This window comes from Ailuropoda melanoleuca, chromosome 3 (assembly GCF_002007445.2).
Source record: "Ailuropoda melanoleuca isolate Jingjing chromosome 3, ASM200744v2, whole genome shotgun sequence".
Taxonomy (NCBI): domain Eukaryota; kingdom Metazoa; phylum Chordata; class Mammalia; order Carnivora; family Ursidae; genus Ailuropoda; species Ailuropoda melanoleuca.
In genome coordinates, this window is record NC_048220.1 from 468,781 (window position 1) to 483,326 (window position 14,546).

At 61.9% G+C, this 14,546-nt stretch overlaps 1 protein-coding gene across 1 annotated transcript in view; it reads right to left on the reverse strand.

Annotated features, from left to right (window-relative positions):
* The window catches only part of WNT3A (Wnt family member 3A), a 41,079-nt gene extending 26,574 nt beyond the window's left edge, over positions 1-14,505 (reverse strand). Inside the window, exon 1 of the mRNA XM_002929333.2 lies at positions 14,318-14,505. Within this exon, the coding sequence (XP_002929379.2) occupies positions 14,318-14,388 (71 nt within the window). The 5' untranslated portion in view covers positions 14,389-14,505. The remainder of the gene's footprint in view (positions 1-14,317) is intronic.
* Between the last annotated feature and the right edge of the window lie 41 nt (positions 14,506-14,546).

Consider the following 14,546-nt stretch of genomic DNA (forward strand, 5'->3'; position numbering starts at 1 on the left):
GAATTCAGGTTGGAGGACCAGCGTGAGGGAACATCGCCCGCCACGGATCCCACTCACCACTCGCACCGTAACATTTAAATTACGTGAAACAACAAACGAAGAGAGAGAAATTTGGTTTTTCAGTCCCACCAGCCAACATGGCCATGGCTACTGAGGCGGTTGGTTAGAAATGCAACCTTTCTGTCCCTGCAGAAAGTCCTACTGGACCGTACCTGTCCGGGTGATGGGAGCGCTCTGTGATGGAAGGGGGTGTTGGTTACACACGTGTTTACGTGTCAAGGTGACCAAACCGTGTCCATTTTACTGTAGGTAATTACACCTTGATTTCAAAGAAAAGGTGCCAGGTCCTTTTGTGGACATATAAGAAAGGGCTTCTACGATCGGATGGGTGACAAGTTGTAACACCTGCCGGGGCCCCAGCTGACCCAGATCCCGCCATACGTGGTCACTCCCTCCTGCTCCCCGGGTGACGGGTGAAGGGTGAAGGTGGATCCCCCCCGCCCATGAACGACCCCGCCCAGTGCTGCACGTGGTCGGTCTTGCAGCACTCTCCTCTTCCAGCTTGGAGAGCCCATCTGTGTCCTTCCTCTGGGCTGCTGGGCATGCTGAGTCCCAGGCCGGAGCCGAGATGCACAGCTGCCCGTCAGCCTGGCAGAAAGGTCCCTGCTTATTTATTTGGTAGCTTGGTCTGGTGGCCTCCAGGCGGGAGGGCCTGTGTCTCCTTTGTCTGGAGGGAGATACTGAGTCAATGACGGCTTTATTAGCCTCAGCCGAAGCGCCCCCCCTGCCCCAGTCTCTTCTTGTTGCCCTGGGAGGTTGAGCACCGGGAGAGAAGGAGGGACAAAGGCTTCTGTGTCCCTTAGCAGCCCACACACTTGCGTTATGACAGTGACCTTAGGTAAGTCCTACCTTGTGTCTAACCCAGTTCCACCCAGCTGTGGTAAGAGCGGGGGGAAGTGGGGAATCACTGTCTGTCAGAGAAACAAACCTACCCTCCGGAAATACACAGGAGATGCTATCATGCTTCCCTCCTCCTTTTCCAACATCTTCAAGGCTGCCTTGCCTTGAGGCACAAAGCCTACACCCTCCAGCACCTGGAGCTTCCTCAAGGCTGTCCTGCTAAAATCTGGCTCAGTCTGCTCTCCCCGCACACCCTGCAGGCTCTGCACCACCGCCCCAGCCTCCCTACACCTTTCTCCTCCTCCAGCGGTCTCTCCACCGACACAGGCTTTGTCCCCCCGGTTCCCGTGCAGCCCCCTGTCCCTGTGCGGGTCCCCCTCCTGGCCTTCCCTCTGCAGCAGCTCTGCCTTACTTAGGAAGCCAGCTGGGAAGTGGGCAGTTTTCCCACCTCCGCCCATGCTCCCCTGGCCAAACCCCCCAACAGCGTGTGTTTCCCCACATTCCTGGGCATGCCACCACGTCCACCGTCTCCTTGCCTTCCTCTCCCCCTGCTCAAGAACCTCTTAAGAATTAAAACCCATCTCTCCCCAGGAGCACAGCACCTTGCAGCCAGGCGCCCGAGTCAAGCCTCCGTCCGTGGGCGGTGGGCCTGCGTTGCTGATCGTCCACACTTTTAGACCACGCTCCTGGCATCCTGCTTCTCTCCCACGTTCAAGCCCCAATATCTGACCCCCCTTCCTCGGCTCAGTCCGTCTGTCCTTACCCCAGTGCCTTGACAAGCTGCACAAACCAGACAGGACCTTGTGTCAGATACCGCAGGCCTCCCCACTCCCAAGTAAGTGTGTGTCCCCAGGATGGCTTGTGATGGTGGGGCTGGCTCATCTCTGATGGAGTAGTTCCCTCGCTGGTTCCTTCTCTACTTGCAGACCCTGCTGAGTGCCAGGTGCTGGGCCAGACCTGACTCTCCCCACATTTCCTCCACACCTGCCCCCACAGTCCCGTGAACCTGCGGTTTCCAGCCCTCTGCCTCACCTACCTAGAAAGTGTTCTGTGGTCTGGGCCTTGCTCTCCTGCCCTGGCCTACAGGGACAGCTCTGAGTGGAGACCACAGGAGCTGCCCCCACGGGGACCCCCGCACTTCCCAGCGGACCAGCTGAGCAGGTGGGTGGTGGGATGGGAGGGAAGCTGGGCATGTGGGCTACACGTGGGCTGAAAGGTGGTGTGCAGGCCAACATAAGGGTTCTCTGACCTCGGGGGCCAGTGGGTGGAAGTGAGGTGTCCAGGCTGAGAAGATGGGCCTGGCTGGGCTGGAGCACAGGGAGGGGACAGAGAGGATGGGGGAGGCAGCGGAGTGATGTGGGGAGAGACAGGCTGCATCTACTCTGCATGACCCGCTGTGACCCCGGCTGGAGCTCCCACAGAGAATCTGTACACACAGGGCAAACGCCCCCAGTCCCATTCTCCTTCAGAACATCCTCACCTGTGCTGTCTGTCCAGCGCGCACCTGCCAAGTCCAAACCACCCACCCAGCAAGCTGCCCCGTCACTGCCCCAGGGACCACAGCCTGTGTCAATACACAGGCTGTGTGTGGATGGCTCTGCCCGCACCAGGCTAATGTCAGGCGTCTGCCTCCACCATGAGGTAACTCTGGAAGTGAACCCTGGTATCCCCACCTCTGACATCCGCCCAGCAGGAAGCAATGCTGAGGCTCCTCAAAGTCCCAGGCCGCGTGCCCCCACCCAACTCTGCATGACCAGCTGTGACCTGGAACTGGCAGCAGGAGGGGTTGGGGTGACACCCCCTCTAATGAGTGGAGGGACCCAGGGAGATGGTCCTTGAGGAGCAAGTAGCCAGGTGGCCTTGTGAGGACGCAGCTGGGAAGGACACAGGGCAGGTGCTGGGGCGGGATGGGTGGACTCTGGTTCAGGATCCTTCTGCAGCTTCTACGGCCTTCCCATACAGGAGTCCAGCCCTGCCTCCCTCTGGGTGGCCTGGCTGGTCACTCGCCAGGCTCCTTTCTGCCTCTGACCAAGATAGGGCTGCTATGGCCAGTCCTGGAGGCCACCTGGAGGCCACACCAGGCCGGGGAGGTGACCATGGGACCCAGGCCGATGGTTCTCAATCTATGCACCTCTGAGCATCCAGGAGCCCCAGGAGAGGTGCCTTGGAGGCCAGCTGGGGTGAGGCTGGGGACCAGCTGTCCCAGTTTGTGCAGGACTCTGAGCTGGACGAGCTGGTCACTGCAGGTGGGGCTTCCCTGGCAGCTCTTCCACTCCGAGAGCCAGGATGCCTCACTGGTACTTGGATCACACGGGATGTGATTTCAAACAAGTGTGGAGCTCTCTACTGATGAGCCGGCTGAGTGCTCAGAGGCATAAACCTGGGAGATGAACAGATGGGTGGCTGGAGGGGGTGCTCTGCTGTGGGGTAACCAGGCAGAGGAGTCGTGGGCACACGGATGTTCCTGTCCAGACCCTGCATCTGGTCTGACTGCAGGACATGCTCGGGATAGAGCGTTTGGGGGGTGGGGGGGATCGTTTCCCGTCATGGCTCTGGTGGCAGAATGCTTCCCAGGGGGTCTGGCTCCTGGGGGGTTCCCTCCAGCATCTCTTCTGTTGTCTCAGCCTCGCTCCAGTCCAGGAGGGGCAGACAGTCCACCCAGAAGGAAATCCACGCACTCGGTTATTTCTCATTTGGTTGAATGTGCTTGTTTACTGGAGAGTCAGAAGGAGTGGAAAAGAAAGGCACCACTTAGTTTAGACAAACTTCGTCAGGCCTGAGGTGCTGGCTTCCTGGCCAAATGCCAGAGCCAGGACTCATTCTGGATGGGGGCTGGGAGGGGGGCAAAGTGCACCCCAGAGCCTCGCACCTGCAGCAGAGAGCAGAGCCTGCCTCCTGGGGCCCCTCACCTCCCAGGTCAGAGCAGGAAGAGCAGCCTTGTCCTGCTCCCTGCCATCAGGCCTCCTTCCTGCCTCCCAGGCCATCCTCCAGGGAAAGCAGAGTGGGGACTTCCAAGCTCCCGCTCCTGGCAGCGGCCTGGCTCTGGGGTGCTGAGTCAGCTCCTGCCCGCCCCACCCCCAGCACCTCCACCTGGCCAGCCCTCCTCCTGGGCAGGCCCCGGCTCGCCACCTCCCAGAGCCAGGGAGTGAGGCCAGGGTGCCAGCCCCGATGCTGCTCTCGCTGTCCTAGCCTCCACCAACCCGGGCTGGGTTCTTCTCACACCCACTCTGGACCTGACGCCCAGTCCCCCTTGAATTGGTTCCGCAGAGGTTCCTGTGTCCAGAGCCAGGTGGCCAAGGGGGCCTGGGTGCTGCCAACCCTGCCTGAGGGGGTGGAGAGCTGGACGCTTCCGGTCCTGCAGGGGAGAGGGCCAGCAGAGGGTCAAGGGGGCTCTTTGGGACACTGGATTTGGCTTGGCCTCGAAGGCAAAATGGAGCCATTACAAAAAAAAAATACCATTAAAAGTTCAGGTGATGCTCATTAACCTTATCGTGGTGACCATTTCGTAATATACACACATATCAAATCATCACGACGTACACCTTAACCTCTCCAATGTTACGTGTCTATTATATCTCAGTCAAGCGGGGGAAAAATCCAAGGTGGACGTGCACCATTCCCCCACACCCTCAGGACCCAAATTCTTAAAGAGAAGGTAGATATCCCGATCCGTCAGCACTGGGAAAACCACAGTCTGTAACTCCCACCTCCCACACCCTTCTGGGAGGAAGTGGGGCGGTCGGGGTGAGGCCAGGGGCAGGACAGGAGGGTGGGGAGAAGCTCCAAGCGGAACAGGGGCTGCAAGGGGCCCGTGACCATCTCTGGGGAATGGTGATGTGCTGGCCTGTCCAAGGGTCTCACCAGGGACTAGAGGCACTGCGTAGGAGAGGGGCACCATGGTCCCTGTGCCCTAGGTCTCCCCAAGTTCTCCAAGCCCGTAAAGTCAACAGCACCAGGGGCTCGCTGGGCTCCTGGGTCATGTCCGGGAAGGAAGAACATCCCCGGAGAGACAGTCCACAGCCTATAGCAAGGCACCAGGGTGGTCTCTCCACCCTAAGATGTGCGTGTGCTGGGGGTGCAGATGGGACAGGGGCATGCAGCTCTCTGAGCTCCTGCTGACCCAGCAGAGAGGAAGAAGCAGGTATGGCAACAGGACTGACGCAGAGCTGCAGCGAGGCGGGTACTGGTGAGCCCACGCTGGGGCTAATCCACGTCCCACCTGCCACCTGAGATGAGCGTCATCTGCTTCCTGCCGGTGACACCGGCTCACAGACCAGAACACGGCTGCTCCCCTATGTGGCCTGTGCTTGGCTGCTGTGCGCGGTGGGTGCAAACAACGAGGGCGTCTCCCCGTGCTGGGGGGCCATCCCACAGAGCCGAGGATGCTCAGGGGCTTGCAGGAGGGGACACACGGCTCTGAACCCTGGGAAGGCGGCAGCCCCGCCAGGCCCAGACTCTGGCCCCGCTGCCAGGACCATGTCGGGATGACAGGCCATGCTTGCTTACAGTGTTGCAGACATCAGTCAGGTTGCCAACGCCTATCGCCCTCTCACCGTGGGCTTTTCAAGCACAGCCTCTGGCTGGGGGCAGAGTCAGAGACATGGGGGCGTCCAGAGCAGCTGCTGGCCCTGTGATGGGGAGGCTGCATCCCTGGACCACAGAGCTCCCCCAGGAGCTGAGAACCACCCCGTGGCAGCCGCAAGCTCGTGGGGACCAGGTCCCCCCCAGTGCAACAACCAAGTCTGAGAGCGGGAGAGGTTGGAGGACGCTGTTCCCCCAAACTGGCTAACACCTGGAGTCGGCCTCTCAAGACCCGAGTGGGGGCCCCACACGAGCCAGCCAGACTTGGCACCTGCTGGGCGTGAGCTAACAGGTGTGAGTGTGAGCCCTTGGAAGCCTTCAAGTCTGGCCCCTTGTTAAGGAGCACAGACGGGCATACCATGTGCTCCTTGCTCTCCAGCCTGCTTAGACCCAGGGGACAGCACCTCCCTGTGTAGCTCCACGGTCAAGCCACAGCACCCTCATTGCCTGGTCGCCTTGGCCTTTGTGCTTCCCTCCTGTCCTCCTCCTGCGCTCCCAAGCCACCCCTCCCCTGCCCCTGTACCACCCCTTCCCTGTCTGCTGCCTGTCCCATCCAGGCTCCTGCCGTCCCTCCTGCCTCTGCCTGCCATTAGCCACTGCCAGCCCCCCACTGGCTCCGCCTGTCTTGTCCCGTCACCTGTGTGGCCATGGGCTAAGCTGGCCAGTTACCTGAGTCCTTCTGACCCACACGACCTTGTGGACGGTGCCCTGGCACCTCCTGGACCAGGAATCTTGGCTCAGGTGAAGACACCTGGCCCCGTGTTCATACAGCAGGACGGCCTCCCAATTGCCCCCTTCTCCATACACTCGGATGCCCTGGAGATGTATTCAGTATCATGTGGACAAATAGCATTTAGGGACAAGAGGCTCCACAGACCGGGGGCACTTACTTCTCCCTGATCTGGAGGCTGGACGTCCAGGACCAAGGTGTGGCAGATCTGGGGTCCAGTGAGGACCCCCTTGCCGGCTCACACATTAGTGTCAGAGAGAGCCCTGGTCTCTTGTGCTTCTTATGGGGACACCGCTCCCATTGTGGGGGCCCCTCCCAACACGGTCACCGTGGGGGGGGGCTCCCACACACGAGTCAGGGGAGTGAGCGTCGGTCTGTGATGAGTGCGTGATGCATCACATCTACAGACAGAACTCACGTGGCCAGCACCACGAGTCTCCTGGACCCTGTGTAGTTCCGTGTCCATTGCTGACCGGTCATCGAGGGTCAACGAGAGTGGCGCCTGTGCGTGCCCCTGGCTGGCTGCGTCAGGGCCCTCTGTGCCCCAGTTTCCCTCGCTCACACCCCAGGTATCTCTCTGGAGGTGGCTGGAAGGGTGATGCTGCACGGGGGCTGCCCGCTCCCAGGCCCCACAGAGGTGACCTCGGGGTCCTGCCCTGTACTGTGAGGGGGGCCACGTGAGGGTTCCCAGCATGGACCAGGCCTCATAAACCCTCAGGAGCCTACACTGAGCTTCGGGTTAATCCCCCACTCACCCCCTCAGCCTCACGGGCTCTGCGGGTGTGCAATGCTCCAGACAGGGACGGGCGGCGCCTGACTTAGGGCGCTCCCTTCGGGGGTGATGGTGTCCAGGGGCTGTGGGACTGGAGCTTGTAGCCCATTGTCCCACTCTCTGGGTCACAGTGAGGTCCCAACCCTTCCTGATGGCTCCAGGGAAAGCTGGGCAGTAGGGGGGTGCCGTAGTCCCCTAGTGCGGTGGTCCTGCGGGTCTGGGGAGCAGAGGTTGCCCCACCCTTGCTACACCCACTTCCTTTACCCTGCACCTGGCGCTGTGATTCAGCCCATGAGGAATTCACTGCACTTCCCCGCAGAGCAGGGTGCTGTCCCAGAAGGCGCCCACACCCGCACTGTCCGCCAGCACCTGGCTGCCCGGCTGGACGTCTCGCCCAATACCCGAAGGCCCCTCAAAACCAGAGCGTCCCACACTGAATGCACCCACCCCCCAAACATGGCACCCTTTCTCCCTTTGCACCTGAGCCCTGGAGGAGCTCTCCCTCTGCAGGGCTGTCCACACAGCGGAAGGGCCGATGTCCAGGACCAGGTGGCGGCGGTCTCCCCTGGGCCTCCCGACATGTAGACCATGTGTGGCGGAGAGGTGAAGTGCAAGCAGGACACAGCACCTCTATGGGTGACTATGTGGGTGACGCGAGTCGTGAGAAGACAGCAGGCTTGGCCCATCTTCCAGGTTCCCGCCAACACTACTGTTTCTCGGGAAGTGGGGGGGCGTCGCCTTCCACCCGGAGCACTTGAGTGCAGTCTGGAGAGTGGCCCCTTGACTCCAGTCCCAGCCTGTGGCTGGGGCCACGTGAGCCACACCCGCCGCCCACCAGTGGTAATGGTTTTCTCCCTCCCGTGGAGGGCAGTGCTGTCGGACGGCTGGGCGCCTTGCCAGGCCATCTTGCTCAGGGTGGAGCAGAGGTGCTGGCTGGAACACGCAAGGGAAGGATGTGCCCAGGACCCAGTCTGGGCTGGTGGACGTCCCCTGCCAGGGTTTTGCTGTGGTTGTGTGGTGGTGGTGGGGGGGGTGTCACCCATCTCCCTTGGCTCCTCTGGGCACAGGTCCGCAGACAGAGGAGACACCTGTGTACTGTTCCCTGCAGTCTCAATGGGGTGGCCGGCTCCTAGGTGTCTTTGGACCTGGTTCTGTTTCCTTCGGCAGCAACTCTCAGCATCGCTCTGCCCTCGCCTGAGGCCGTGTATGTCCCTGGACAAGTGGCGACTTCAAGCAGTTCTCACGGAGAGAGGGGCTCTGTGGGCGGGGCCTTGGCTGGGCCTGGGCAGGGGTAGGACACAGGCCCCAGTTCCGTGGTTCATTTGCTTCCCCTCCTGGCTTCAGTCTCCCCAGCTCTCCAGGGAGGTGGGGGGACCACATTCTACCCGAGGCTCCCTGAAGGGAGCTGAGACGTGGCTGGCGGGGCCATCTGCACCTTAGTGTCCCCTGGGGCCACTTCTCCAGGAAAGGCTCTGTGCCCCCAGCCCTGCTAGCCACCTTCTCCAGGCCCCACAGAAGCTTGCCACCTCTTTCTGCATGAACTTTCACTTCTAGGCCACGAGGTGCCGCTCCCACAGGGCAAGACCCCATCTTGTCCTTTGAGGGCACAGAGCGGGCATAGAGGTCCACGCAGGGCCCAGGGGAGAAGGGAGGTCGGGGCCCACGTTCACCCTGGGGGGCCTGGGCTGGTCCCATCAATCTGCCCCGTGGAGACAATGTATTCGGTCTCATGGAGACATGGGATTCCTGTCCCCAGACCAGAGCCCTGAGTGTGGGGCTGGTCAGTGGCCCTGGCGGCTGAGGGCTGCCCAGCAAGATGGGTGGGCTCTGTCCTCTCTGGATGGAGCTGGCTATCTTGGAGCCACATGGGGCCGAGGGCTCCACCAAGGGTGCTGACCTGCTGGGTCCCCCCGGGGCTGCTTTCTCTCTCCACCCTCCATGCGGTGGGGTCCATGGAGAGGGCCTGGGGCCTCCACGCTCTTGCCCCCTGCTGCCTGGAAGATCCCTCCCAGGAGCTGGTGCACCTGAGGCACTGGGAGGGCGCATGGTTGGGGGGCTGCAGGACCCTGGTCGTGTTGGGCCACCCCTCCCTGCCTGCAGCCCCCCCAGCACCCCCGCTGCCCCGCCGGCTGAGCCGGGATTACTGACACATACTTTAAGCAAGTCCTGGCAGGCGGGCAGAGGCTCCCGTGCCCGCGGCCATGCATTTGCCCGCTTCCCTGGGCGGCAGCGGCACGTTTTGTCGGGGAAGGAATGTGGAAGCACCCAAGCACGAGACACCTCCAGGGTGTCACCTGGGGAGGCCGGGAGGGAGACTGAGGCAGCTCTCCCCAGTGTGTCATGGGGACCTGGCCCCAGAGCTGGGAACTCAGCCAGGGGCTGCAGGGACGCTCAGCTGTGTCTTCCTGCCCCAGGCAGAGCGCACTCGATAGCTTTCTGTGTTTCATAGGAGAGACTCCATCATTCATTCGATCATTCATTCATTCGCTGGGTCGACAGGGTCTTGCTGAGCAGTTGCAGAGCTGAAGGGTAGAGAAGGGGAAGGACCAAACCCTGGTGGGATTTCACAGCTGGGGATTCAGGCATCACCCCCCTGCTGGCTCTGCAAAGGTAGGGTCAGGGCACTGGGCCTCTGCAGGCTGTGCCTTCTTGGGCCTCTGCTCCCTCCCCACATGACGGGCAGCTCACCACCTCTAGGCACCGTACAGGCATGACTGTCATCCTCATGCAGCCACCCCTCCTGAGGCTGCTAGATCCTTCTGCTAGGCTTACAAGGGGCAGATGCAAACTCTTCATGGGGCCAGGGCTGGGTGGCTGTGCACGGAGGGATGGTGGTCCACGGGGAAGACCCCCGATTCAGGCTTGCTGGCCGATGTGAAGGTGCTTTTTGACCTAACAACTTGGGTTTTGCGGTTTTTAAAATTTCCAATCCATTACTACGAAGTGGGTAAAGATGCTGCATGAAAATGTACATAAAACCATGTCATCCCCAAGCATCCTGTCTTCAGCTTCTGTTCCCATTTCTTCATGGACAACGGTCCCAGGGTGGCTCTGGCCTGGGGACCACTTCCACTGTGATGGGTACTTTCATCGACAGTGGGGTCTCCAGGCCCTGCATTCCTGTGCTGGGAGGATGGCAGGGCCCCTGGGGGACAGGGCCCCTCCCACCCTGCAGGCTGGAGATCTGCACGCAGGACACTTTGTGGCAAGTGTGGCTTTACAGCTCTTGGCTACGAAGACCATTTCCTCCCTGATTGTGTTACTCGCCCTGTTCTCTCCCTCCACCCCCCGCCACAAAGGGTTCTAGCAGGTTCATGCAAATGCAGCAGAAAATCATCTTATAAAAGAGAGAGCCCACTGACATGCAGGGATACCCGGGCCTGGGAGAGACAGTCTTGAGTGTGTGGGCAGCCAGGTCAGGGGGAGCTGGAGGCGGGAGGCACGTGCGTTGTACTCTGCAGGGACGGACATGAAGGGTGCCTGCCTGGTGGTTCTGTAAAACAGGTTTCTGACCATGTCCTTGATACAAGGGTGGTCATTGGTGGCTCTGTGGGGGGACGCTGATCCTAGTACCCCGAGATTAGGGGGGTCCACCTACTGTCTGGAATCCCTTGGTCTTATGGCCTAGCTAACTGTTCTCACCAGCCTCCGGGCTGCAGAGAGACAGAGAGACAGAGAGGAATGGAGAGACAGAGGAACAGAGAGACAGACAGAGGCAGACACAGATAGGCAGGCAGAGGGAGCAGGGAGATTAGAGCAGTGAGGGGCAGGGCCGCCCTGGACGGGGCGCAGGGGTGCAGACAGCTCAGGAGGGAAGTTCTGTCCATGGGCCCTGCTCTCTGAGAAGCTCAGCCCTCAGGTCAGAGTCACCTGACACAGGTAGCCCCTCACCCCAGCAGCTCTCCCCTCCTCCTTGCCCCCTTGGGGCTGGGGCCACAAGGGAACTCCCCCAGAATGCTCCTGGCTGGCCACCCCCTCTGAACTCCAGGTGCGCCTGCACCCCACAAACAGTGGGCACACGGAGGGGACCCATGTGGGGGCTGGAGGGGTGGCATGGGGTAGGGCCACGCAGAGAGGAGGCTCTGGAAGGTGGGGGCACTTGTGGATGAGCTGGCCTTCTTGGGGGCAAGCAGGGCCTAGGGGCCAGACACTGACTCTTAGTTGGGAGTCTGCTGCCAGCAATATTGCGTGCAGGGTGGTGGCTGGGAGCACTGCACTGGGAGCACAGCCCAGACTGTGGATCTGACCTAGGGGTGGCCTCACAGGGGTATGTTCTGGGCCAGCCCAGGTAATGTCTGTGCCAGAGCACAGCCTCTGTGCTGGGGACTCTGGGGTCTGGCTGCCACTGGTGAGGGGCCAGGCAGCTGCTGGCCACTGGGGCTGTAACTCCAGCACAGTGAGGGTGTGGGGCGGATGGAAGGGGGCAGGCTGGCCAGAACAGGCGGGAAAAGGCGGGAATGGGGCCGAGCAGCCTGGTGGGGGGAGCGAGGGGCCTGGCCTCCTGCTGGGGGAGTAGGACCGAAGCCAGGCTGGCCTACAAGGCCCAGGCAAGGCCCAGGGGGTTACCAGATGCCCTCAGCCCAGACTCAGATACAGGAGGAGGGGGCCCAGCGTGTGCCACGGAACGCTGGAGCCTACTGGGTTCTGTTCCCAGTGTTCGGTGTGTCCCCTTGACCCTGCTGCCGTCCTGTGTTCACAGGGGCCCTCCTGCATCCTTGAATTCCCAGTGGACAGGGGAGGGACCTACAGCACGCATATCTTTAGCCTCTCAGGTCCCTTCTTGGGGACCCCATTGTCCTGTCCGCCACAGGAGGAGCCCAAAAGGAACACTCTCAACATTTGGGTCTTGGGGCTGTGTGTGTGTGCCTCTCTGAGGCTAGGCTGAGACCTGCCCTGGCACCCCGGGGACGCTTCCGCAGGCACGGGGGAGCGGGTGGCCCTTGGAATTCCCACCGGGCTGCTGCCAGCAGCACCAGCTCCTCCTCTCCCTCCACCCTCCCACCGGGAGCCACACCAACTTCAAAAGCCTAATTACTCCCGATTTGGGCTGTTTCCTCATCGTTCCCGTCCTTCCTGCAGGTGAGAAAGCCCCCGTTACTTTCACTTTTATATGCAAGGTGTGGGGAGAAGGGGGGGCAGCAACTTCATCTGGGGCAGGGAGGATGAAACAAAGCAACCAATTAGGGAGGCTGGGCGTGAAGGTGAGAAGTTATAAAGAGAGGGTCCCTCAGCCCCACTGGGGGGAGGGAGGGCAGAGAAAGGAGGAGCCACCAGTGGGAAGCTCCGCCAGGTAGGGCATGAAGGTGGAAAGGCTTTCCCCAGCCATGAAACCCGGAGTCTTTCTCTGCGAGCCCTCCTCTCTACTCTGCCTGTGTGCACCATGGGTATATGGCTCCTTTCCCTGTGCAGCGGATCTGCGGGCACACAGGAGGGCAAACCCGCCGTCCCCAGAGAGCCCTGAGGTTGTTCTGCCAGATATGCTTCTCCTCAGGAAACAGAATCACTGACTGGGGGTTCCATGGCACCCCTTCTCTCTGGGGCTAAAGGGCTGCTCTAGACTCTTGCTTGGGTGGATTGCTGAGAGGAACGGCCCCTCCCCACGGACCTGGAAAATGCAGGGTTGCGTCAGAGCATGTGCGGGTCCACTCAGACGGAACACATGGGGCCCAGGTGCAAAGGGGGGGCATACCTGTGTGTGTGTGGTGAGGGGGGAGGTCAAGGAGAGGGAGCCTCAGGGCAACAGGACACAGATCCCAAGGTGTGGGGTAGCCAGAAGGCTGGTGGCAGGGCCCTTCCTTTTGGGAGCACCCCGGGGGCGAAGGGCGCTTCCTCCTGCGCCCAGGAGTGCGGCGGCGGCGGGTTCTAATTAGAACTCTGCGCGGGAGCGGGCGGCCGCGGGGCTCTCTCGGACGTGCCCCCCCCCCGGCTCCCCGCGGGTGGCGGGGCGGGCGTCAGTGTCCCCACGGCGGCAGACACTGCCGCCCCAGCCCACGCTCCAAGCCGACAGGGCGCTGCAGGTGCCGCGCGCGCTGGTGCGGGCAACGGGGTCCGCGAAGTGCGGCCAAGCGCCTCTCCCAGATCTTTAGACCCACCCAGGCCTCCCCTCCCGCCCCGCCCCGCCTGGCTGCGCCTGGACGCGCGTCCCCACTCGGGCGCCCCTGCTCCTGAACCATCTCGAAGAGAAAAATTATTATCGGATTAGATGTACTTCGGCTACGCTCGGTTCCCCCCTTCCTCTCGGCGTAATTATTATAATTCCAGGCAAGCCGTCGGAGAAGGTTCCTGTGTCTGTGTGTGTGTGTGTGTGTGTGTGTGTGTGTGTGTGTGTGTGTGAGCGCGCACGCGCGCGCGTTCTCCCGCAAGCATGTGTGTGGGGAGTCTTCTCTCCAACTCCGGGTCTTCTGGCCGCACCCCCCGAACTATGTTGGTCAGATCTTGGGCTTCTCAGAGCGCAACCCAGCACATCTCCTCTCCCTCTTCCCCTCCCCCGAGTTGGGTGACCTTTGTCGCTAGGGGCTCTGCCAAATTAGATACCCCGAGGGAGGGCAACCCTGACCCCCCCTTCCCCCAGCCCCCCCATATATGTGCAGCGGACCCTCGGGACCCTTCTTTTGGTTTATTTGCATTCCCATCGTCAGATTTCCGAGGGTTTCACTGAAATGTGTCTCCCCTGGGCACAGGATGCAGCCCCCCCCCCGCCTTCTCAAACGTGGGCCCTCACTCAAGAGCCTTCAAACTGGATGCCTTCTCGCTCTTCCAAGGCAGCCCCCTTTCCCTCCCGATCCAGACAGGGGCTGACGAGGAGGGCCCTCCGGACACCCCTCTCCACACACACGGAGTCAGCCCGAGAGGCGGCAGGGACTCCCGGCGCCTCCCGCTGTCTTTATGTAACTGCGCTGCCCCAAGCTGTTCGGTCTTGTCCCATCGACTTTGTTTTAAGGTGTGCGTGTGTGTTAAGACACGGTCCTTAAGGTACGTCTTCCTCTCCCCCGCGCTGCACTCGCTCGCCCTCCAGGTTTCCTTTGGCTGCAGGCAGCCTGGCTGTCGGTGCCATCTGTGCAAACCGTGTTCCCGCCTCTCCCCAGCCTCTGCGCCCCTTCCGACGCCGGGGTCCCTCTAGGCCCGGGACACCAATGTCCCCGGAAGCCCCGAGAGCCGCGTCCCAGCCCCGGCCCGAACAGGTCGAAAGTGGCCGCCAAGGAAAACAACCCGCCCGCGCCCGCGGAGCCCGAGCGGCGGGGAGAGGGCTCCGGGCCACCGCGGGGCCCTGCCCGAGGGGACGGCGGCTCGGGGCCGCTCGGAACGAGACCAAGGCGAACGCGAGGAAGACTCACCACCAGATCGGGTAGCTGCCCAGCGCCTGCTTCAGGCCGTAGAGGAATAAGAAGTATCCGAGCAGGGCCATCGCCGGGCGGGAGAGCGCGGAGGGCCGGGAGTCCGCCCCGAGAGCACGGGCGCCGGGGCGGGCCGGGCCCTGGGAGCTGGCGGGCGGCGGCGCTGGGCCCTCCTGCAGCCGCGAGGTGCCCGGGGTGCGCGGGTGTGCGCGTGCGCGGGCTCCGAGGG